Source organism: Rhinopithecus roxellana, chromosome 10, assembly GCF_007565055.1.
Source record: "Rhinopithecus roxellana isolate Shanxi Qingling chromosome 10, ASM756505v1, whole genome shotgun sequence".
NCBI classification, from domain to species: domain Eukaryota; kingdom Metazoa; phylum Chordata; class Mammalia; order Primates; family Cercopithecidae; genus Rhinopithecus; species Rhinopithecus roxellana.
The window spans coordinates 83,543,304-83,566,600 of NC_044558.1; the positions used below are offsets into that span (position 1 = coordinate 83,543,304).

Here is a 23,297-nt window from a genome sequence, read left to right on the forward strand (position 1 = left end):
GCAGTCTCGACTTCCTGGGCTCAAAGGATCCTCCTGCCTCAGCCTCCTGAGTAACTGGGACTACATGCATGTGCCATCATGCCCAGCTAATTTCTTTAAAAAAGTTTTTTGTAGAGATGAGGTCTTGCTATGCTGCCCAGGCTGGTCTCGAACTCCCAGGCTCAAGTGATTCTCCTGCCTCAGCCTCCCAAACTGGTCGAATTACAGGTGTGAGCCATGATGCCTGGCAATCTCTCCAAGTTCTAAGGCTATCTCCCAGAGGCCCAGACCGACTTTGCCATGTAGACTCCTGCTCCTCCGGGGCTGGGCACAGTGCCTGGTCTGAGCTGGACTCTCAGCATTTGCTGGGTATACATATATGTGTGTGTGTTATTCTGGGGGAAAGGGTCTGTAGTTGTCAGGAATTCCCAAGAAACCCAGGACCCCAGAAAAGGTTTAACACTCACTCATCCATCACACAGTTGTCTTGGGCATCTCAAACCTAACTTGTCACCTGAGACCAAACTCCAGACCGCAGCTGTCCTAACTGGTGCTCCCCATCAGCCTGGGAGAAAGCCCCAGGCCAGGATAGCCCCCTGAAGCCCCATCTCCGCCCGCACACCTCCCCCTCACCCCTGGCCTTGCTGATGGAGTGCCTTCCTTGCGGCCAAGAACACGGCCCCAGCGACCTTCCTCCGATAGAAACCACACACAAAATACAAAGCATTCTGCAACTTTCCTACTGACTTCTGAACAAACGCAGTTCCTCACCAGGACCAAGAAGGCCCTAGTGACCAGCCTGGCGCCCACTTCGTCCCTCATCAGGCCATTCTCTTCCTCACCCACGAGGTTCTGGCCTCCCCGGCCACCCTGGCCTCTCTTTCATTCTTCAAGCTGGCTCCTGTCTTGAGGTCTGTGCACCTTGGTCTGCCCCTGCCTGGAGAGCCCGCTGTCCCAGCCTGGGCCCCCTTCATGTCCGGCTCACAGCCAGCCCCTCCCTGCTGACGCCAGCCACAACACCCTCTACCCATGGCCTGTTCTGCTGCTGCTGCTTCTTTTTTTTTTTTTTTGACATGGAGTCTCGCTTTGTCGCCCAGGCTGGAGTGCAGTGGCACAATCTCGGCTCACTGCAAGCTCCACCTCTCAGGTTCACACCATTCTCCTGCCTCAGCCTCGTGAGTAGCTGGGACTACAGGCGCCCGCCACCACGCTGGGCTGATTTTTTGTACTTTTAGTAGAGACGAGGTTTCACCGTGTTAGCCAGGATGGTCTCTATCTCCTGACCTCGCAATCCACCCGCCTCAGCCTCCCAAAGTGCTGGGATTACAGGCACGAGCCACCATGCCCAGTCTTTGTTTTTGTTTAGGATCTCACTCTATTGCCCAGGCCAGAGTGCAGTGGCTCAATCACGGTTTACTACAGCCTCAACTTCCTGGGCTCGTGATCCTCCCACCTCAGCCTCCTGAGTAGCTGGGACTACAGGCGCCTACCACCACGCCGGGCTGATTTTTTGTATTTTTAGTAGAGATAGGGTTTCACCATGTTAGCCAGGATGGTCTCGCTCTCCTGACCTCGCAATCCACCCGCCTCGGCCTCCCAAAGTGCTGGGGTTACCGGTGTGAGCCGCCGCACCTGGCCAGCCTGTTCTGCTTCTTCACATCACCCTGTTTCTCTCTCACGGCACTTAGTGGGACTCCGTGACCTGCTTGTATCTGCTTATCCTGGGCCTGCTGTCAGCCCCAGCGTGGCAGGGAGGGACTAGGTATAGCCCCTGGTCCATGGTGGGTTCTCAGAGATCAATGTTGCAGAGGCCTCAAGTAGGACATGTGATGGACTTGCAGAGATGGTGATATGAGCTCCTTCTGGGGAACCCTGGGAGCAGGGATCGCAGGGAGTCAGGAAGGCTGCCTTTCTGTCCTCTTTTCTGTTTTTTTTTTTTTTTTTTTTTTTTGAGACAGGGTCTTGCTGTCACCCAGGCTAGAGGGCAGTTGTATGATCAGAGCTCACTGCAGCCTTGAACTCTCAGGCTCAAGTGATCCTCCCGCCTCAGCCTCCAGAGTAGCTAGGACTATAGGTGCGCACCACCCATGCCTGGTTAATTTTCTTTTTCTTTTTTTGGAGAGACGGGGGTCTTGCTATGTTGTGCAGGCTGGTCTTGAACTCCTGGCCTCAAGTGATCCACCTGCCTCAGCCTCCCAAAGTGCTGGGCTTACAAATGTGAGCCACTGCACCAGGCCAAAAATGTGTCGCTTGAAATGTCAGGCTGTCTGCTTTACTGGAGTACATCCCCATGTCACTCACACCTAGCTCCATGGACAGTATGTGTGTCAGTGTGCCTGTGACAATGGTGGAAGAGGCCCAATTTTAGGTCTGGGTCTCCTGGAAGCAAGAGTGGGGGTAGTGGGGGCGATGCGAGAATGGGGGACTCCTGGTATTTCCAGGTACTGACGGGGGAGCACTGCATACTCTCAGGGTATGGATCAAAGTTTCAAGCTGAGCTTTTCTTCTCTGAGCTCAAGAGACCCGGAGATCCCAGCCAACAACCTTGGTCTTAATATAAATCACCAGGCTTTGGTTTCTACTGTTTTTAACCAGATGGGCTCATGCTATGCCTGCTGGATCTGCAGCTTGCTTTTCTCACTGCACACTGCAGGAATGTTTATCAGAACCTGGAAGGCCCAACCATGCTCTTCAAAACGGCTGAACCCTAGTCTGTCTCAGACAAGACCTGATTTCCCTAAGCAGCCCCTTTGTGCTAGGGCATGTGGAGGTGGTTCCACAGGGTGAGTTACTGGAACAGGAACTGCTGATCAAAGGGTTTAAAGATTTTGAAGTTGCTGGGTGTGGTGGCTGACGCCTGTAATCCCAGCACTTTGGGAGGCTGAGGGGGTGGATCATTTGAGGTCAGGAATTTGAGACCAGCCTGGCCAACATGGTGAGACCCATCTCTACTAAAAATACAAAATCAGCTGGGCATAGCGGTAGGCACCTGTAATCCCAGCTACTTGGGAGGGTGAGGCAGGAGAATTGCTTGAACCCAGGAGGTGGAGGTTGGAGTGAGCCAAGATCATGCCACTGCATTCCAACCTGGGTGACAGAGGGAGACTCTGTCTCGAAGGGAAAAAAAAAAAAGAGTCTAGATTTACAGTGAAAAATCCTAATAGTGGTCATGGCCAATAACAATTCTGCATCTTGTGTCTACTCCATGCTAAGTTTTACCCACGTTCTCCCATCGAATCCTCACGGTGGCCCTAAGACAGTTCTGTGATCCCATTTTGGGAGCTGGGATTAAAACTTGGGCCCGACTCTGGGAGGTTTGCTCCTAACCACCAAGCCCCACTGCACCTGTGCTGAGTCACTCAGACCAGATTCCAACACAGAGTGATGCCCTGGAGAGGGGCCCACGCAGTGCAAGCGGGGTCAGCGGCACCATTTCATAGGAGGCCCCACCACTTAGGTTTCTGAAGTCTTGTCTTCCCAGCTGTAAAGCTCACCTATCTGCAGATCACTGAGATGAGGCAATGCTTTTGTGAACCCGAACAGACAAAACGCGGCAGCTGAGGCTGGGTTCAAGTCCCTTCATCCTCCTCCGACCCAGAGGCTCCTTGAGGGCAGAGGCCACAAGTCTCATTATCCCTTGGCCCCAGAGCCCAAGGCAGAGCCCAGGACTGTGTTCATGGACATCGCCTGATGGACAAATGACAGTTCCAACGGTCCAATGACAACACAACAAAACACAATGACGAAACACCTTTCAACGTACCCCCAACAACCCAATGGGCTCCCGGCCGATGTGGCTGCCCCTCTGAGACCTCGAGCGAGGTACCTGAGAGATTGCAGACGACTCTGCGGCCAGACCCGAGTCTCCAGACGGCTGCCGATCTACTTTCTCTGAGCTGTTCATCGAATGTTCCATCGAGGACTGTGAGTTCTGCTCATCAGAAGTGTCTGAGGGAAGAGCAAGACAACAGGAGCTATTTTCAGACACGTGAGAGGCCGGGCCGGATGGGCCAAATACTAAAAATACCTTGAATCGGGTAGTTTTGGGGCCAGGGGTCTTTGAAGGCTACAATGAGCTGGAGGGCTGGGGAATCTCCTGTCGATTTTTCAGTGGCGCTGTTTCCAGCAGCCAGTCCACACATGGACCCTGGTGTCTGCAACCCTCTCCTGCACACTTAGCTGCTGAGGGCCCTGGGAGGCGACGGGAGGAGGCTGCAGTCTCCGTGCTGCGTGCACCCAGCACCCCCTGGTGGCCGCAGTGCGCACCAACAATCATGGCTGTCAATTCCTCTCTCCCGCAGCCTGGGGAACATCAGAGGTAACTAACCTTTTGTAAACATTTCTCTTAATAATATGGGTATTTGACCAGGTACGGTGGCTCATGCCTGTAATCCCACATTTTGGGAGGCTGAGGCGGGCGGATCAGGAGGTCAGGCGATCGAGACCATTCTGGCTAACACGGTGAAACTCCATCTCTACTAAAGATACAAAAAATTAGCCTGGCGAGGTGGCGGGCGCCTGTAGTCCCAGCTACTCGGGAGGCTGAAGCAGGAGAATGGCGAGGACCCGGGAGGCGGAGATTGCAGTGAGCTGAGATTGCGCCACTGCACTCCAGCCTGGGGGACCGAGCGAGACTCCGTCTCAAAATAATAATAATAATAATAATAATAATAATAATAATAATAATAATAATGCTATAGGTATTTTTCCGATTGCCAGAGCAATGACTGATCATTGCAGGAAACAGAAAAGTACAGAAAAAAAAAAAAATAAAGTTAAAAATCACCTGTCACCACCCAGGGACCACCCCACTAATGCTTTAGAGGATTAATGCCCATCTTTAGTTTTCCCTCCCTCCATTGCATACAAATTTTCTCCTCTTCCCAAATGGGGGTCACATGGTATTTCAGAGGAGTTCTTCACGTCTTTAAAGATTCTTTAAATATCAGAGCTTACAAGATGGCTGCACACCATTCCATCAAGCAATCACCCGTAGAATGAACCCAGTTATTTGGGTGATTTCTCATGCCTCAGTCTTCCTGCTGCTCCACCCTAAGTTTCTTTAGCAGAAGGAAGGTGCAGGCTGGATGGGGCGGGAGGTGGGTGCAGTTTGGGAGGAGGCAGTGGCGGCAGTGGTTTTTCCTAAAGCTTACTGGACACAGAGCCTGACACTCGTGAAGGGGCAGCAAAAATCCTACCCAAGGCCTGACACCATGGTACCCTGATGTTGAAAAGCATGCTAAACTAATCCTAGAGAATGCCTGTGCAACCAAGACTTCTTTACTGGGGTTTCTGAGGCAGAGGAATAACAAAGGGGAAAATAACCCACACTTAAGTTTAAAAGCAAGCAGGCAAGATGGGAAGAAAAAGATAGTACAGGACCCGGGGCACGGAGGATGAGGGAACGGAACAGCAAGACCCTCCTTCCCAGGGAGACTGAGCAGGGTTGACACTGTTACTCCCCAGACTAGGAGCCCTGGCCAGGTGCGGTGGATCATGCGTGTAATTCCACCATTTTGGGAGGCCAAGACAGGCAGATCACTGGAGGTCAGAAATTCAAGACCAGCCTGGCCAACATGTTGAAACCCCGTCTCTACTAAAAATACAAAAATTAGCCAGGCGTAGTGGTGCATGCCTGTAATCCCAGTTACTCGGAGGCTGAGGCAAGAGAATCACTTGAACCTGGGAGGTGGAGGTTGCAGTGAACCGAGATTGCGCCACTGCACTCCAGCCTGGGCGACAGAGTGAGACTGTCTCAAAAAACGACAACAACAACAACAATAACAAAAGCAGGCCGGGCGTGGAGGCTCACACCTGTAATCCCAGCACTGTGGGAGGCTCACACCTGTAATCCCAGCACTGTGGGAGGCTCACACCTGTAATCCCAGCACTGTGGGAGGCTCACACCTGTAATCCCAGCACTGTGGGAGGCTCACACCTGTAATCCCAGCACTGTGGGAGGCTCACACCTGTAATCCCAGCACTGTGGGAGGCTCACACCTGTAATCCCAGCACTGTGGGAGGCTCACACCTGTAATCCCAGCACTGTGGGAGGCTCACACCTGTAATCCCAGCACTGTGGGAGGCTCACACCTGTAATCCCAGCACTGTGGGAGGCTCACACCTGTAATCCCAGCACTGTGGGAGGCTCACACCTGTAATCCCAGCACTGTGGGAGGCTCACACCTGTAATCCCAGCACTGTGGGAGGCTCACACCTGTAATCCCAGCACTGTGGGAGGCTCACACCTGTAATCCCAGCACTGTGGGAGGCTCACACCTGTAATCCCAGCACTGTGGGAGGCTCACACCTGTAATCCCAGCACTGTGGGAGGCTCACACCTGTAATCCCAGCACTGTGGGAGGCTCACACCTGTAATCCCAGCACTGTGGGAGGCTCACACCTGTAATCCCAGCACTGTGGGAGGCTCACACCTGTAATCCCAGCACTGTGGGAGGCTCACACCTGTATTCCCAGCACTGTGGGAGGCTCACACCTGTAATCCCAGCACTGTGGGAGGCTGAGGTGGGTGGATCACCTGAGGTCAGGAGCTCGAGACCAGCCCGGCCAACATGGCAAAACCCCCTCTCTACTAAAAAAAATACAAAAATTAGCCAGATGTGGTGGCACGCACCTGTAGTCCCAGCTACTTGGGAGGCTGAGGCAGGAGAATCCCATAAACCCAGGAGGCAGAGGTTGCAGTGAGATAAGATCGTGCCACTGCATTCCAGCCTGGGTGACAGAGTGAGACTCTGTCTCCAAAACAAAACAAAACACAAACCACAAAAAACAAAACAACAACAACAAAAAAAGAAAGAAAACATCATGCTGAGTGAGAAGTCAGACACAAAAGGCCATAGAGTATATGATTCCATTTATATGAAAAGTCCAGAATAGACGAACCCATGGAGACAGAAAGTTTCGTGGTTGCCTGGGGTGGGGACCCACTGTCGCGGGGGAAGGGAGAAGTGGGGAATGATTGCTGCTGGGTGCAAGATTTCTTTTTGGGGTGATTAAAATATTTTGGAACCAGAGAGAAGTGGTGGTTGCACAACCTTGTGAGTGTACTGTCAGTGAATTATTCACTTAACATGGTTAATTTTATGTGAATTTCATCTCAATAAAAAGAAAAATCAGCCAGGTGTAGTGGCTCACACCTGTAATCCCAACACTTTGGAAAACCAAGGTGGGAAGATCGCTTGAGCTCAGGAGTTTGTGACTAGCCTGGGAAATATAGTGAAATCTCATCTCTAGTTTATTTATTTATTTTTTAAAAGAGAGGGGCCAGGCCAGGCATGGTGGCTCACACCTGTAATCCCAGTACTTTGGGAGACCAAGGCAGGCAGATCACTTGAGGTCAGGAGTTCGAGACCAGCCTGGCCAACATGGTGAAACCCTGCCTCTACTAAAAATACAAAAAGTAGCTGGGTGTGGTGGCGGGTGCCTGTAATCTCAACTACTCGGGTGGCTGAGGCAGGAGACTCACTTGAACCCAGGAGGCAGAGGTTGCAGTGAGCCAAAAATCGCACCACTGCACTCCAGCCTAGGTGACAGAGTGAGACTTTGTCTCAAAAAAAAAAAAAAAAAAAAAAAAAAGAGAGAAATCATGTTAATGTTACACTCCATTTCATAATACATGTTTGCTTTAACATAAACATTAAGTTTTTACCGACCTAGAAAAGTTGCCCATCTGTGGCTTTGCATCTCTGACCATAGCTCCTTTTCTGCCCGGCACAGCAGGCTGTGCAGAGTGGTGGGGGAGGTGGGTGCCCCAGATGTAGGCTTAGAAATCATGAAGGTGGTCAGTTGCCGAGAGACTCATGCTGACCCATGCTGGGCACAGAGGTGCCCAGCAGAGGCCTCCCCTGATAGCCAGACCCCAGAGCTTGGTGAGAACTGGCCTTGGAACCCACAGAGCATTCAGGAGCTCAGGGCAGCAGCCGATTCTCTGGGAGCTGCGGTGCTGGAGCTCACCCAGGGAAAATTATTTTCCTGGGGTCTAAATTTAGTCCAGGGAGCTTGGACAGGAATTATGTCATTCCCTGAACTCACATAGCAGTAAACAAGTTCAAAGCAAGGTCAACAGCTGGTGGCCAACCTGCCCCGTCCTGGCAGAGAGCACGCACCCACCTGGGAAGGCCACACGGGTCTGTTCTTGTGTCCTTCCCACAGGCAGCTCGGGCAGTGGGCAGGTGGATCCTGGCTGAGCAGCGCAGGGCAGCCGTGCAGCCCCGGGGGGCCTAGGGTGGCCAGAGAGGACCCTGGTGTGGCTCCCACCTGGGTCCTACCAATTTAGCATCTGGTGGTGGTAGCGAGAAAGTAGCAACTAACTGGACACACTAACTCAAAACATAATTCCTGCTGCGGAGCTCGAATCTGGCTTCTAGAGCAAAGGAGACGCACCTCCAACATGGCCATGCCCAGAACAAAACAGGATGGGAAAGGAGGAGGAACGCAGCTGCAGATGAAGCCCACGTCTGTCCTTGAGACCCCCGCAATCGCTCCCCCAACAGAAGGGCGGACAAGGCAACCCCGCAGCTACCAGACCCTCCTCCTAAGCCCCAGCTCCGGGCTGAGCACTGTGCTGGCGTTCTCGCCCTCTTCACTCCTGGCGAGAGAGGCAGCTCCTGCTCATCCCATTTTATTTTATTTTGAGACAGGGTCTCGCTCTGTCGCCCATGCTGGAATGAGCACCATCATGGCTCACTGCAGCCTCCACCTCCCAGGCTCAAGTGATACTCCCATCTCAGCCTCCCGAGCAGCTGGTTGTCCCATTTTGCAAACAAGGAAGTAGGAGGGTGTGTGGAGGTGATGTTGCCTGCCCAAGGCCATACAGCTGGTGAGTGTCCACCTGGATGTGACCACAGCCCCCATCTCTCCCAGCGCCATGGCAAAGCCTCTAGGGCACTGGCTCTCAGCAGGGGGGGACTCCCCCGCCCCCGGGGACATTGGTTAACAACTGGAAACATTTTGGCGGAGGCCAGGGAGGCTGCTCAATGTCCCACAATGCACAGGATGGCCCCCCACAGTAAAGACGGATACAAGACTGGACGCGGTGGCTCACACCTGTAATTCCAACACTTTGGGAGGCTGAGGTGGGCGGATCACCTGGGGTCAGGAGTTTGAGACCAGCCTGGGCAACATGGTAAAACCCTGTCTCCGCTAAAAATACAAAAATTAGCCAGGTGTGATGGCAAACACACGCCTGTAGTCCCAGCTACTCAGAAGGCTGAGACAGGAGAATCACTTGAACCTGGGAGGCAGAGGTTGCAGCGAGCCCAGACTGCGTCACTGCACTCCAGCCTGGGTGACAGAGCAAGACTCCGTCTCAAAAAAAAAAAAAAAAAAAAAAAAAAAAACAAGAATGATTTGGCCCCAAATGCCAGGGCTGCTGAGCCTGAGAGCCCCTGCGCTGGTGGTGTCAGGTGTCATTCTACCCACGACTTCTCGGGAGGAAAGCCAGGCAGAACCTGTGACATTCCGAGTGCATGCAGCCTCTGCCTAAACGGTTCCACTTCCAGGGATGCAGCCTGCAGAGCCACCTGCACCTGGGCAAATATGCAGAGAGATGAGGGTACCAGACTCCCCACAGGACTGCATGTGCAAAACAAAAGATGGGAACACCTAAGTGACCATCACTAAGGGACTATTCAAATAAATTATGGCACAGTCACAGACTTGACGGGAAGCATTATAGCTGATACGGAGAATGGCGTGAACCTGCAATCTCTGCCTCCTGGGTTCAAGCTATTCTCCTGTCTCAGCCTCCCAAGAAACTGGGATTACAAGTGAGCACCACCACGCCGGGCTATGTTTTGTATTTTTAGTAGAGATGGGGTTTCACCACGTTGGCCAGGCTGGTCTCAAACTCCCGACCCCAGGTGATCCACCTGCCTCAGCCTCCCAAAGCGCTGGGAACATAAGCGTGAGCCACCGTGCCCGGCCGCCAGTGTATTTGAAGAGCCAGTTACTCACCCCATTGAGTGAGGGAGGCTTCCAAATTCCTGTTATTTCCAGCTTTCCTTCCCAACACTCCCTATTTTGAGCTCTGTGGTCTTGCCACACCACACTTTCTTACTTTCTTCTTCTTTTTTTTTTTTTTTAAGACCGGGTCGTGCTCTGTCATCCAGGCTGGAGTGCAGCGGGACAATCATGCTCACTGCAACCTCCGCCTCCTGGGCTCAAGCAATCCTCCCACCTCAGCATTCTGAGCAGCTGGGACTATAGGCGCATGCCCCCACGCCCCACTAATTTTTGTGTATATATATGTGTGTGTGTGTGTATGTGTGTGTATATATATATTAGACATTTCACTCTTGTTGCCCAGGCTGGAGTGCAGTGGCATGATCTTGGCTCACTGCAACCTCCGCCTCCTGGGTTCAAGTGATTCTCCTGCCTCAGCCTCCCGAGTAGCTGGGATTATAGGCACGCGCCACTACGCCCAGCTAATTTTTTATATTTTTAGTAGAGACGGGGTTTCGCCATGTTGGCAGGCTGGTCTCGAACTCCTGACCTCAGGTGATCCACCCACCTCAGCCTCCCAAAGTGCTGGGATTACAGGTGTGAGCCACTGCACCCGGCCTAATTTTTGTATTTTTTTGTTGAGATGGGATTTCACCATGTTGCCCAGGCTGGTCTCAAACTCCTGGGCTCAAGTGATCCTTGCCTCAGCCTCCCAAGTAGCTGGGACCACAGGCATGTACCACCACGTCCAGCTAATTGTTTAATTTTTTGTAGAGACAGGGTTTCACCATGTTGCTCAGGCTGGGCTCGAACTCCTGAGCTCAAGCGATTCACCACCTCGACCTCCCAAAGTGCTGGGATTACAGGTATGAGCCATGTGCCCAGCCAGCCTGCCTCCTTTCTAATACCAGGTCAAGACAGCAATTCAATTCCTCCAGGAAGCCTTTCTGGTGGCCCCCCAAATCCCTTTTTTACTGTGTCCATCACAGCAGGGACTATGAACTCAAAAGCCCCATCAGGGGCCAGGCAATAGCACGAATGAGTCAAGTGGGCTGTTTGATTCAGACATAGATAAGCTTCACAAATAAAATGTTAAGAAATACTCTCTTCAAATATGCACTTTCCCAGTTTTCCTAAAAAGAAAAAATAGCCTTCTTAGGCTAGGCGTGGTGGCTCACACCTATAATCCCAGCACTTTGGGAGGCCGAGGCAGGTGGATCACCTGAGGTCGGGAGTTCGAGACCAGCCTGACCAACATGGAGAAACCCCGTCTCTACTAAAAATACAAAATTAGTTGGACATGGTGGCGCATGCCTGTAATCCCAGCTACTCAAGAGGCTGAGGCAGAAGAATCGCTTGAACATAGGAGGTGGAGGTTGTGGTGAGCCGAGATTGCACCACTGCGCTCCAGCCTGGGCAGCAAGAACAAAACTCCATCTAAAAAAAATTTTAAAAAATGCTCTCCAGTCTTTTTCTTTTTTCTTTTCCACTTTCTACCTCCACTTTTGATAGAGAAATAGCTTCAAGAAACATCGTGGCCGGGCGCGGCGGCTCACATCTGTAATCCCAGCACTTTGGGAGGCCAAAGTGGGAGGATCACTGGAGCCCAGAAGTTCAAGACCAGCCCGGGCAACATAGCAACACCCCATCTGTACAAAAAAACTATAAACACTACCAGGGCACGGTGGTGCACGTCTGTAGTCCCAGTTACTTGGGAGACTGAGGCAGGAGGATCACCTGAGCCCAAAAGTTCAAGGCTGCAATGAGTTGAGATTGTACCACTGCACTCCAGCCTGGGCAATAGAGTGAGACCCCATTTCAAACAAACAAAAACCAAGAAATAGCCCAGGCGTGGTGGCTCACACCTGTAATCCCAGCACTTTGGGAGGCCGAGGCAGGTGGATCACGAGGTCAGGAGATTTGAGACTAGCCTGGCCAACATGGTGAAACCCCATCTCTACTAAAAGTAGAAAAATTAGCCAGGCATGGTGGTGCACACCTGTAATCCCAGCTACTCAGGAGGCTGAGGCAGGAGAATTGCTTGAAGCTGGGAGGCGGAGGTTGCAGTGAGCCGAGATCGCACCACTGCACTCCAGCCTGGGCGACAAAGCAAGCCTCCGTCTGGGGGAAAAGAAACCAAAACAAGAAATATCTTAATTTTCTTTTTAAAATCTACAATAAGAAAAACAAGAGTGGCCATGAGGTAATACAGGGCAAACGCCCTTTGGCCTTGGTTTGGAGAGACAATAGGAAGGTCTCTTCTGCTTCAGCTGGTAACTGCCCCAGGGAAAAGCAGGCCCGATAGTGTCAAAGCTGATTTTTCAAAAGAAGCTAGAAATCAATCCTGTTTTAAGCTCAAGTTTTAAATTTTGACATCACATTCAAATTTACAAAATGATACCGCGGGGTTCTATACAGCCAGACCCTCATACCACGGGCTGGTTGGAGTCTGTCTGCAGCGTCGGTCTGCAACTCTGCCAATGAGTCCTTGGTGCCAGTGTCTGTCTTCCCTGCTGGCCTATGGCTTCTTGGGGTGCAGGAGGCGGAGTACAGTTGTGATTGGGACCCTGGCACCAGCCCAGAGCCTCCTTGCACAGGCGTGCGGATCAGCTGTGCAGCAGGGGACGGCCTTTCTCCTAGAACCGCACTGGCTGCTCCCAGGACACACGCGCCGAGTCCTGGGGTGGCCCCAGCTGCAGGCTGGTCACATCTGCCACTCCACATTCCATGCTTGCCAGCTCCTCGTGGGTGTGCAAGGTGCTCCAGACCTGGCCTGCCCTCCCTAGACCCGCTCAGCCACTGCCTCTCCCTCCAGGTGCCCAAAGTCACCCTCGGGTCCACACTCCCCCTATGTACTACCCAACACAGGCTCTCCCTCACCTTCAAAATATACCTCCATGTTAGACCATCTGGAATGCTGCTCATTTTCTTAGATGCAATAACGGTATTTGCAATTCTGTAAGAGAATGTCTTTTTTTCTTTTTTTTTTTCCAGCAAGGTCTCACCCTGTTACCCAGGCTGGAGTGGTACAATCATGACTCACTGCAGCCTCAACCTCTCAGGCTCAGTCGATCCTCCTGGGACGACAGGCGCGTGCCACCATGCCGGGCTCATTTTTATATTTTTTGTGGAGATGGGGTTTTGTCTTCTTGCCTAGGGTGGTCTCGAACTCCTGGGCTCAAAAGATCCTCCGGCCTCGGCCTCCCAAAGTGCTGAGATTGTAAGTATAAGCACATACTGTGCCCAGCCCAGAATGTCTTTATTTTTAAAAGACACGTGCTGACATGTTTAGGGATGAAATGTCCTGAGATCTGTGACTTACTTTCAAATGGTCCCAGAAAAAATACAGACAAAGCAAAAAAACCCCAAAAGCCAACAACTGCCAAGTGCAGCAGGTGGAGATACGGGACAGTATTATGCTGTTCTTTCATTTTTTCTGTGGAGACTCAAAATAAACACACACACACAATCACACACACACACTCTCACACAATCACCCCATCATCTGTTCTTAATCCTTCAGATTGTGTCACCCAAGACCCCAGTGGCTCCCGTCTTACCATGAAAATCCAGGCCAGGCAGTGGCCTTACGAGCCCCCCACACCTGAGGCGCCACCTCCTATCTGACCCCATCTTATTTATTTATTTATTTATTTTAATTTTCTGAGACACAGTCTCACTCTGTCGCCCAGGCTGGAGTGCAATGGCACAATCTCAGCTCACTGCAGCCTCCACCTCCCAGGTTCAAGTGATTCTCCTGCCTCAGCCTCCTGAGTAGCTGGGATTACAACACGCACATGCCACCATGCTCCACTAATTTTTGTATTTTTAGTAGAGACAGGGTTTCACTACGTTGGCCAGGCTGGTCTAGAACTCCTGACCTCAAGTGATCCACCTGTCTTGGCCTCCCAAAGTGCTGGGATTACAGGTGTGAGCCACTGCACCCAGTCCCCATCTTATTTTCCAGCTCCTCACTCACTCTTCCCTCTGCCCACACTGCTCTCCTCCCAGATCCCCACACGGCTTGCTCACTCGCGCAGTCTGAGCCTCGTCTTGTTCAAAGGCTGCCCCTGACCACCCCATTTAAAATTGCAACTCCCCTGGTCATTCAGCAAGACCCCCCACCCCCATCCCTTTCCTACTTTATAATTCTCCACCACACTTATCTTCCTAATACTAGGTTGTCTGATTTTTAAATATATTTTAAAATTTTTATTAATATAATTATATTTTGACCCAGGGTCTCCCTCTGTCACCCAGGCTGGAGTTCAGTTGTGTGATCACGGTTCACTGCAGCCTCCAACTCCTGGGCTCAAGGGATACTCCCACCTCAGCCTCCTGAGTAGCTGGGACCACAGACAGGCACATGCCACCATGCCCGGCTCATTTTAAAATATTTTTTTGTAGAGACAGGGTCTTGCTATGCTGCCCAGACTGGTCTCAAACTCTTGGCCTCAAGTGATCCTCCTGCTTCAGCCTTCCAAAGCATTAGGATTACAGGTGTGAGCCACCATGCCTGGCCAATTGTTTGATTTTTATTTATTTACTTATTTTTGAGACAGGGTCTTATTGCCACACAGGCTGGATTGCAGAGGCATGATCACGGCTCACTGTAGCCTTGACCTCCTGTGCTCAAGTGATCCTCTGACCTCAGCCTCCTGAGTAGCTGGGATCACAGCTGTGTGCCACCACACTTGGCTAATTTTTTTTTTTTTTTTTTTTGTAGAGATGAGGTCTTGCTATGTTGCCCAGGCTGGTCTTGAACTCCTGGGCTCAAGCAGTCCTCACACCTTGGCCTCCTAAAGTGCAGGGATTACAGGCATGAGCCACTGCACCTGGCCTGTCTGATTTTTTTAATTCTCCCACGAGACCATGTACTCCAGGTGTCACCTCTCTTTACTGTCTCCGTGCTGCGGCTGGCACATGACAGGGCCTCCTGGAACACCTAGCCACAGACCGCCTGAAGTCCACTTACAGGGAGGCCGTCAGAGCCCCACCTCCAGAGGCCACGTACCTTCAGCTCCTGGGCGCTCCTTCCCATCAGCCTGGGCCTCGTCTGCCTTGGCCTCGGTGCCGTCGCTGGGCACAGCCGAGTTGGGCTCTGGAGCGGGGCTGGAGTTGCTGCTGTTCTCCTGTTTGATGGGGGAGGCATCTGCGATGGAGCTCTGGTTGCTGTTGTCGTCTGTGGGGTGTGGGAACAGAACCACAGGATGAAATCCCACAGCTGCCAAGGACGGGCAGGTCGGAGGACTCGGCATCCCTGTACCTCAATGCCCGGAACCCCACAGCAGCTCTCCCACCGGGGAGGGATCTGGTTATCGTTTTTTTTTTTTTTTTTTTTTTTTTTTTTGAGACGGATCTCGCTGTGTCAACCAGGCTGGAGAACCGTGGTGCAATCTCAGCTCACTACCTCCGCCTCCCGGGTTCAAGTGATTCTCCTGCCTCAGCCTCCCGAGTAGCTGGAATTACAGGCACCACTCCTGGCTACTTTTGTATTTTTAGTAGAGACGGGGTTTCACCACGTTGGCTAGGCCCGTCTTGAACTCTAGACCTCTGGTGATCCGCCCACCTTGGCCTTCCAAAGTGGTGGGATTACAGACATGAGCCACTGCACCCGGCCACACAGTAGGGGTCTGGATACTGGGACCCCTGAGCTCACTCCCACCCCCACCCCCATCCACCCAAGCACCACAGCCGTCCCATGTGTCCAGAGAGGCAAAGAATTCCGGCGCTGGCCTGACCTTCCCCACACTCAGCCAACTGTACCCTGTGTCTGGAGGCAGCCAGCTGGGGATGGTGGCCTAACATATTTAAAATCTTGGGGGGACATTTGAGGCCTCATTCTGGGTGTAGAAACCAGACACCTTGTGTGTCTGGCAGAGAAGCGATACGGAAGACATGGCGTGGTCCGTGAGGCGGGACTGCCAAGACGTTCTGTCTGACTGATGCAGCCTGGAGCCGAGTTCCACTTGATAGGAAGTAAAAGGGAGAGAGAGACAGCGGGAGGTGGCACATTCCACGGGACACGTGGTCCACTCCCTTAAAGTCAGTATCATATTAAAAAATTTTCAAAAACAGTGGGGGAGGGGAGATGATTTTAGAATAAAGAAAGCTAGGAGACTTGACTAAATATGATGTATGGAAATTATTTGGATCCTGTTTTTTTTTTTTTTTTTTTTTGAGACGGAGTCTCGCTCTGTCGCTCAGGCTGGAGTGCAGTGGCCGGATCTCAGCTCACTGCAAGCTCTGCCTCCCAGGTTTACGCCATTCTCCTGCCTCAGCCTCCCGAGTAGCTGGGACTACAGGCGCCCGCCACCTCGCCCGGCTAGTTTTTTGTATTTTTTAGTAGAGACGGGGTTTCACCATGTTAGCCAGGATGGTCTCGATCTCCTGACCTCGTGATCCGCCCGTCTCGGCCTCCCAAAGTGCTGGGATTACAGGCTTGAGCCACCGCGCCTGGCCTGGATCCTGTTTTGAAGGTGCCAGCTGTAACACTTTGGAACAATTGGGGAATTTGAATATGGTCTGGGTTTTAAAAGCTATTAAGGAACTGTTGGTTAATTTAGTTAGAAATGATCATGGGACAGTGGATATGTAGAAACGTCCTGTTTTTAGCAGTGCATGCTGTGACGTTTAGGTGCAGACTTGAAGGTCATGAGGCAGGGAAATTTACCAGAAAATGCTTCAGTGCAGGCTGCAGGCCAGTGTCAGGACGCTGTGAACTTTTACACTTTTTTTTTTTTTGAGACGGAGTCTCGCTCTGTTGCCCAGATTGGAGTGCAATGGCATGGTCTGGGCTCACTGCAACCTCCGCCTCCCGGGTTCAAACAATTCTCCTGCCTCAGCCTCCCAAGTAGATTACAGGCACCTGTCACCATACCTGGTTGAGTTTTGTATTTTTAGTAAAGACAGGTTTCACCATGTTGGCCAGGCTGGTCTCGAACTATTGGCCTCAGGCGATCTGCCCACCTCGGCCTCCCAAAGTGCTGGGATTACAGGTGTGAGCCACCGCACCCGGCCACTAGCTGTGTATTTTTTATATGTGAATTATATTTTAATTACAAAAATTTAACACATCGAAAAAACAGATGAGACAAATATGGCATCATGTTCATGAAAATCAAGGTGGAGTGTATAGGGGGACTGTATTCCTTTCTCTACTGTTCTTGACAACAAAACCCTTTACAATACAAAGAAGAAAGAGAAGGGGTAATTGGCAATGGCATCCACAGTGGGGCTGCAGGCAGAGCTGGGGCCCGGGCTGCACCTCCCCTTGTCCTGCACCCCCTTCTCAAGCACATAGAGTCACTCTATTTAGTTTTCTGAGATGGAGTCTGTCACCCAGGCTGGAGTGCAGTGGCGCGATCTCGGCTCACTATAATCTCCACCTCCTGGTTCAAGCGATTCTCATGCCTCAGCCTCCCAGGTAGCCGGGATTACAGGTGTGCACCACCATGCCCAGTTAATTTTTGTTATTATTATTATTTTTAGTAGAGACGGGGTTTCGCCATGTTGGCTGCTCTTGAGCTACTGACCACTCACCTCAACCTCCCAAAATGCTGGGGTTACAGGAGTGAGCCACCACGTCCAGCCATCTATGTATTTTTTATTTTTAGAGACAAGGTCTTGCTCTGTCACCCAGGCTGGAGTACAGCAGCAGAATCAGAGCTCACTGCAGCCTCGAACTCCTAGGCTCAAGCTATCCTCCTGCCTCTGCCTCCTAGGTAGCTGGGGCCACAGGCATGTGCCACTGCATCTGGCTAATTTTTTAATTTTTTTGTAGAGATGGGGCCTCACTATGTTGCCCAGGCTGTCTTGGACCCCTGGGCTCAAGTGATCCTCCTGTCTTGGCCTCCCAAAGCACTGAGATCATAGGCCTGAGCCACTATGCCCAACCTAGGAGAGTCGTTTTAAACAGCAGAGACCCAAGTGGAGGTTTCAAAACCAACACAATATGAAGCAACCTTTCTGGGGGCCATGCTGCACCCAGGGCAACGGCCACTTTTGTAAACATGAGAAGGAGACAGAGACATCCCAACAGACCTGGGCACCTGCCACTGTGGCAGGCACTAGGCAAAAGCATTTCTGGTCACCTCGTGGAATCCTCCCCACAACCCGCTGGAAAGGTGCCATTACCACCTTCACTTTCCAGAGGGGGAAACTGAGGCTGGGAGCAGCAGAGCCACTTGCTGGACCCATCTGCCCAACTTCCAGCCCCATGTCCCTCCTCTACCTCAACCTGCCAAGGAAGCACCAGGCAGTCAGGCGGCCCCACACAGGTGGCCTGGATCTGATTTTAACTGTACTCTGGGGTGCTCGTTACACAAAAGCATCCTCTTGTGAATTCTGGGACTTAAACAACAACAACAAAAAAGGATGTGTGCTCCCCGATTTCTCCCTCGAGAAAATCTAAACTTTCTTCCTACAGCAAGCACGTGTGCAAGAAGCTGGCCCCATAGGTTCCTGGGTTGTGTTAATGAATGACAGTGAGCACTAATGTTTAACGTCTGGTCTAGCCTGGTAGCCTGGTAACAGTGTGACACCGATACTTGGGCTAACTTCAGCTGAGTCTTGCGGACTAAAGGGCCCAGGGCACCACTCTCTCCCTTCATCTCCTGCTGTACCCATCCTCCCACTGGAAGCCTTCCAGGAAACTCGCCCAGCCCACACCTTTCCCTGACCTTCCCATTCACACGACTGCAGTCTGACTGGGTTTCAGCCGCACGTGCACGAAAATGAAAATGAGAAAGTGAACAGGGCTCCTGTGTCTGGGGACCTGGTTTGTTCAGCATTCTAGATTTTTCTGGAGGGTTCGTCCAGGTCACAAACCTGGATCTTTTTTTTTTTTTTTTTTTTTTTTGAGACACGGCCTCACTCTCTTGCCCGGGCTGGAGTGCAGTGGCGCGATCTTGGCTCACCACAACCTTCCCTTCCCAGTTCCAGGGATTTTCCTGCCTCAGCCTCCCGAGTAGCTGGGATTACAGGTGACCACCATCATGCCCAGCTAATTTTTGTATTTTTAGTAGAGACAGGGTTTCACCATGTTTGGCCTGGCTGGTCTCCAACTCCTGACCTTAAATGATCCTCTCAACTTGGCCTCCCAAAGTGCTAGGATTACAGGTGTGAGCCACCACGCCCAGCCACAAACCTGGATTCTGTCTTCAAAGGACCTCAAATGCCAGCAATGGCACTGCAAATTATGAACTTGCTAACCATGAATGTTACTTCACCTCACTGGGCCTTAGTTTCTCCATCTGTAAAATGGGGTTGGTAATTAGACTCAAACGAGGCAATGATGCTTGGCATGATACTTGGCACGTTGTGACGGTTTCATAAATGTGAGCTGTTCACAGGCCAAGGTTTTTTCAAATTTTTATTATAGGCTGGGCACAGTGGCTCATGCCTATACTTCCAGCACTTTGGGAGGCTGAGGGAGGAGGACTGCTTGAACTCAGGAGTTTGAAACCAGCCTGGGCAACACAGCAAGACCCTGTCTCTATTTTTGAATAAAATAAAATAATTTTTTCTTTTTTGATGGAGTCTCTGTCACCCATGCTGGAGTGCAGTGGCGCGATCTCAGCTCACTGCAACCTCCGCCTCCCGAGTTCAAGCAATTCTCCTGCCTTAGCCTCCCAAGTTACAGGAGTGTAGGACCACACTCAATAATTTTTGTATTTTTAGTAGAGATGGTATTTCACCATGTTGGCCAGGCTGGTCTCTAACTCCTGACTTCAAATGATCCTCCCACCTCAGCCTCCTAAAGTGCTGGGATGACAGGTATGAGCCTGGCCCAAAATAATATATTTATTATGACTCTATCTATCTATCTATCTATCTATCTATCTATCTATCTATCTATCTATCTATCTATCTATCTATCTATCTATCTATCTATCTATATTTTTTAAAGAGATGGGGTCTTGCTCTGTTGCCCAGACTGGAATGCAACGGTACAATTACCTTTCACTGCAGCCTCCAACTCCCAGGTTCAACTGATCCTTCCACCTCAGCCTCCAGAGTAGCTGTGACTATAGGTGTGTGTCACCACACCCAGCTAAATTTATTATTAATTTTTAATCTTTTTTTTTTTTTTTTTTTTTTTTTAGACAGAGTCTCATTCTGTCGCCCAGGCTGGAGAGCAGTGGCACAATCTTGGCTCACTTCAAGCTCTGCCTCCCAGGTACACACCATTCTCCTGCCTCAGCCTCGTGAGCAGCTGGGACTACAGGCGCTCGCCACCATGGCCGGCTAATTCTTTTGTATTTTTAGTAGAGACAGGGTTTCACCATGTTAGCCAGGATGGTCTCAATCTCCTGACCTCGTGATCCACCCACCTCAGCCTCCCAAAGTGCTGGGATTACAGGTATGAGCCACAGCACCCGGCCTATTATTTTTTTGTAGAAATGAGGTCTCCCTATGTTGCCCAGGCTAGTCTCAAGCTCCTGGGCTCAACTGATCCTCCTAACTCGACCTCCCGAAGTGTTGGGATTACGGGTGTGAACCACTGCGCTTGGTCCCATGCCAAGGTTTTTTGTTTTTTTTTGAGACGGAGTCTCGCTCTATCGCCCAGGCTGGAGTGCAGTGGTGCCATCTCAGCTCACTGCAAGCTCCGCCTCCTGGGTTCACGCCATTCTCCTGCCTCAGCCTCCCAAGTAGCTGGGACTACAGGCGCCCACTGCCACGCCCGGCTAATTTTTTGCATTTTTAGTAGAGACGGGGTTTCACCGTGTTAGCCAGGATGGTCTCGATCTCCTGACCTCGTGATCCGCCTGTCTCAGCCTCCCAAAGTGCTGGGATTACAAGTGTGAGCCACCACACCCATTTTTTGTATTTTTAGTAGAGACAGGGTTTCACCATGTTGGCCAGGCTGGTCTTGAACTCCTGACCTCGTGATTCGCCTGCCTCGGCCTCCCGACGTGCTGAGATTACAGGCGTGAGCCACCACCGCTGTGATTTTCTAAAGCCCGCTCAGAAACCTACCAGTCCCCCTACCCTTGGAACTGGTGACTGTGTTTTCCAGACAGGTCAGTTTGGGCACGTGGGGAGGTCTGCTGGCCTTTCTTCCCTAGAACAAGACAGCCCTGCGTCTGGAGAGATCAGAAACTCCAGCAAACCAATATTCCCTTCCAGTGTCTTATTTAGTTGTTTATCTACTACTACCTGGCTGGACCAAAGGTTCTGGTGGTCAAAAGTACAAAGACATTGAAATTAGGGTCAAGAGACTGAAAAGGGCAAGGGTTGCAGGCTCTTGTCTTCGCAGGCCAGACAGGTGATAAAGAGGCGGTGGGTGACCCAGGTGGGCCTGGAGGTGCCACACTCTTCATAAGGGAAGGTGGCTCTGGCTTCAGGCAGTTCCAGGCAGCCCCTGCCTCAAGGGAGCACACAGCTATCGGGCTGCCAGATCTGATTTCTCAAGGGATGGCAGGATGGAGATTTACTGACTTTCAAACATGGAAAGCCAACTTAATTTTCATGAAGCTTTAGGGACGGGCACGGTGGCTCACACCTATAAATTCCAGCACTTTGGGAGGCCAAGGCGGGTGTTCGAGACCAGGAGTTCGAGACCAGCCTGGGCAACACGGTGAAACCTACTATCTACTAAAATAAAAAGAAAATTAGCCAGGCTTGGTAGCACAAGCCTGTAATCCAGCTACTCAGGAGGCTGAGGCATAAGAATTGCTTGAACCCAGGAGGTGGAGGTTGCAGTGAGTTGAGATCGCACCACTGCACTCCAGCTTGGGTGACAGGAGCGAGACTCTGCCTAAAAAAAAAACAAAAACAAAAACAAAACAAAAAAAAACCCAAAAAACGAAAAGGAACTGTAGGTTTGAATTTCTGAGGGCGTTTTCCTTGGCTGGATGGAGACAACCGTGAGGACCTGTGGGGGACACTGGGGACCGGCTCGGAACGTTGTGTGTGCAGTTTGGGAACATTTCACGGAGGCGTACACATATCATCTGCACGTTTCCTCTCAAATAAAAAGGTCAAAACAGAAACAGACACCAGCAACAGGAAACGATGGCACACAGCACCATCTGGATTTGGTTGGTGGACCTAGGTTACAACTTTTTTGGTTTTTTTGCCTTTTGAAGAGATGGGGTCTCACTGTATTGCCCAGGCTGGAGTGCAGCAGCTACTCTCAGGTGTGATCATAGCACACTGCAGCCTTGAACTCCTGGGCTCAAGCGATCCTCCCACCTCAGCCTCCTGAGGAGCTAGGACTACAGGTGTATATCCCCCGTACCTGGCTAAGTTACAACATTTGAAATGAAACAGCAAAGGGAGTTAGGCTGTAGACATGGAAGGGCAGTTCCCAAGGTCCTGGTGGGATTAACATGAAGTCAGAAATCCAGTTTGGAGGCCGGGCGTGGTGGTTCATGTCTGTAATCCCAGCACTTTTGGAGGCTGTGGCGGGCAGGCCACTTGAGGCCAGGAGTTCGAGACCAGCCTTATCAACATGGTGAAACCTCGTCTCTACTAAAAAATATAAAAATTGGTCAGGGATGGTGGCGCACGTCTGTAGTCCCAGCTACTTGGGAGGCTGAGGCAGGAAAATTGCTTGAACCCAGGAGGCATAGATTGTAGTGAGCCAAGATCATGCCACTGCACTCCAGCCTAGGCAACAGAGCGAGACTCCATCAGACTCCATCTCAAAAAAAACCAAACCAAACCAAACCAAACCAACAAAATCCAGTTTGGAGATTTCCAGCAGCCAAAACAAAATGGGAAACACAGCCACTTATATAATGTATATGCGGGGGGAAGAAACATACATCCAAACAATCTTCCTGGGCACACGAGGCTGACAGAAACCTCTCCTGTGTGGTTCTTGTCCCTGGGTGAGGAGAGGGTCTAATTTCTATGTCTCTGGCTTAGTGTATGTCTCTTGGCTTGGTACGCTGGGAAAAGAAACTTCCTCTCCTATGCTGTCTTCTCCTTGGCACAGAGGCCTCCGGGCCCTGCCCAGCCCTCCTACCCCTTGCCTGGAATGTGAACAAACCTGCTGGAGAAAGAAAAACACGACCGAGTGCTTGGCCAAGGCCCCAGGTTGGGCAGGAGAGGCTGGCAGGCCACGGGCACTCACCATGCATGTCCATCATCCCTGGGGAGGAACTGTTCTCCGGAGTGGTCACCTCTGAGCCACACTTCTCGTCCTTGCCTTTTTTCTTATTCTTGTTTTTCTGCAGGGGAGAATGGAGCAGAAACCGAGTCACCAGATCACATGTGTGTGCACACGTGCTCCGAGGCCCTGGGGAGGGGTGTGAGTATTTTCTTCCGTGGAAGCCTTCTGGAGCCCCCAGGCCTCCGGAGGGTTTTCCTGGGCCTGCATTTGAACGCGTCCTATTAGGGACTGG

The 23,297-nt window shown here is 51.3% G+C and overlaps 1 protein-coding gene across 4 annotated transcripts in view; it reads right to left on the minus strand.

Annotated features, from left to right (window-relative positions):
- BCL7A (BAF chromatin remodeling complex subunit BCL7A) overlaps nt 1-23,297 on the minus strand; it is a 42,212-nt gene that overhangs the window by 3,910 nt on the left and 15,005 nt on the right. For 2 of the 4 annotated variants that reach the window (XM_030939634.1, XM_030939635.1), the window contains exons 3-5: nt 23,027-23,123; nt 14,957-15,124; nt 3,743-3,927 (exon numbers count right to left, since the gene is read on the minus strand). In XM_030939634.1, the coding sequence (XP_030795494.1) occupies nt 3,743-3,927; nt 14,957-15,124; nt 23,027-23,123 (450 nt within the window). The remainder of the gene's footprint in view (nt 1-3,742; nt 3,928-14,956; nt 15,125-23,026; nt 23,124-23,297) is intronic. The other 2 variants (XM_030939637.1, XM_030939636.1) reach the window with 1 other exon arrangement.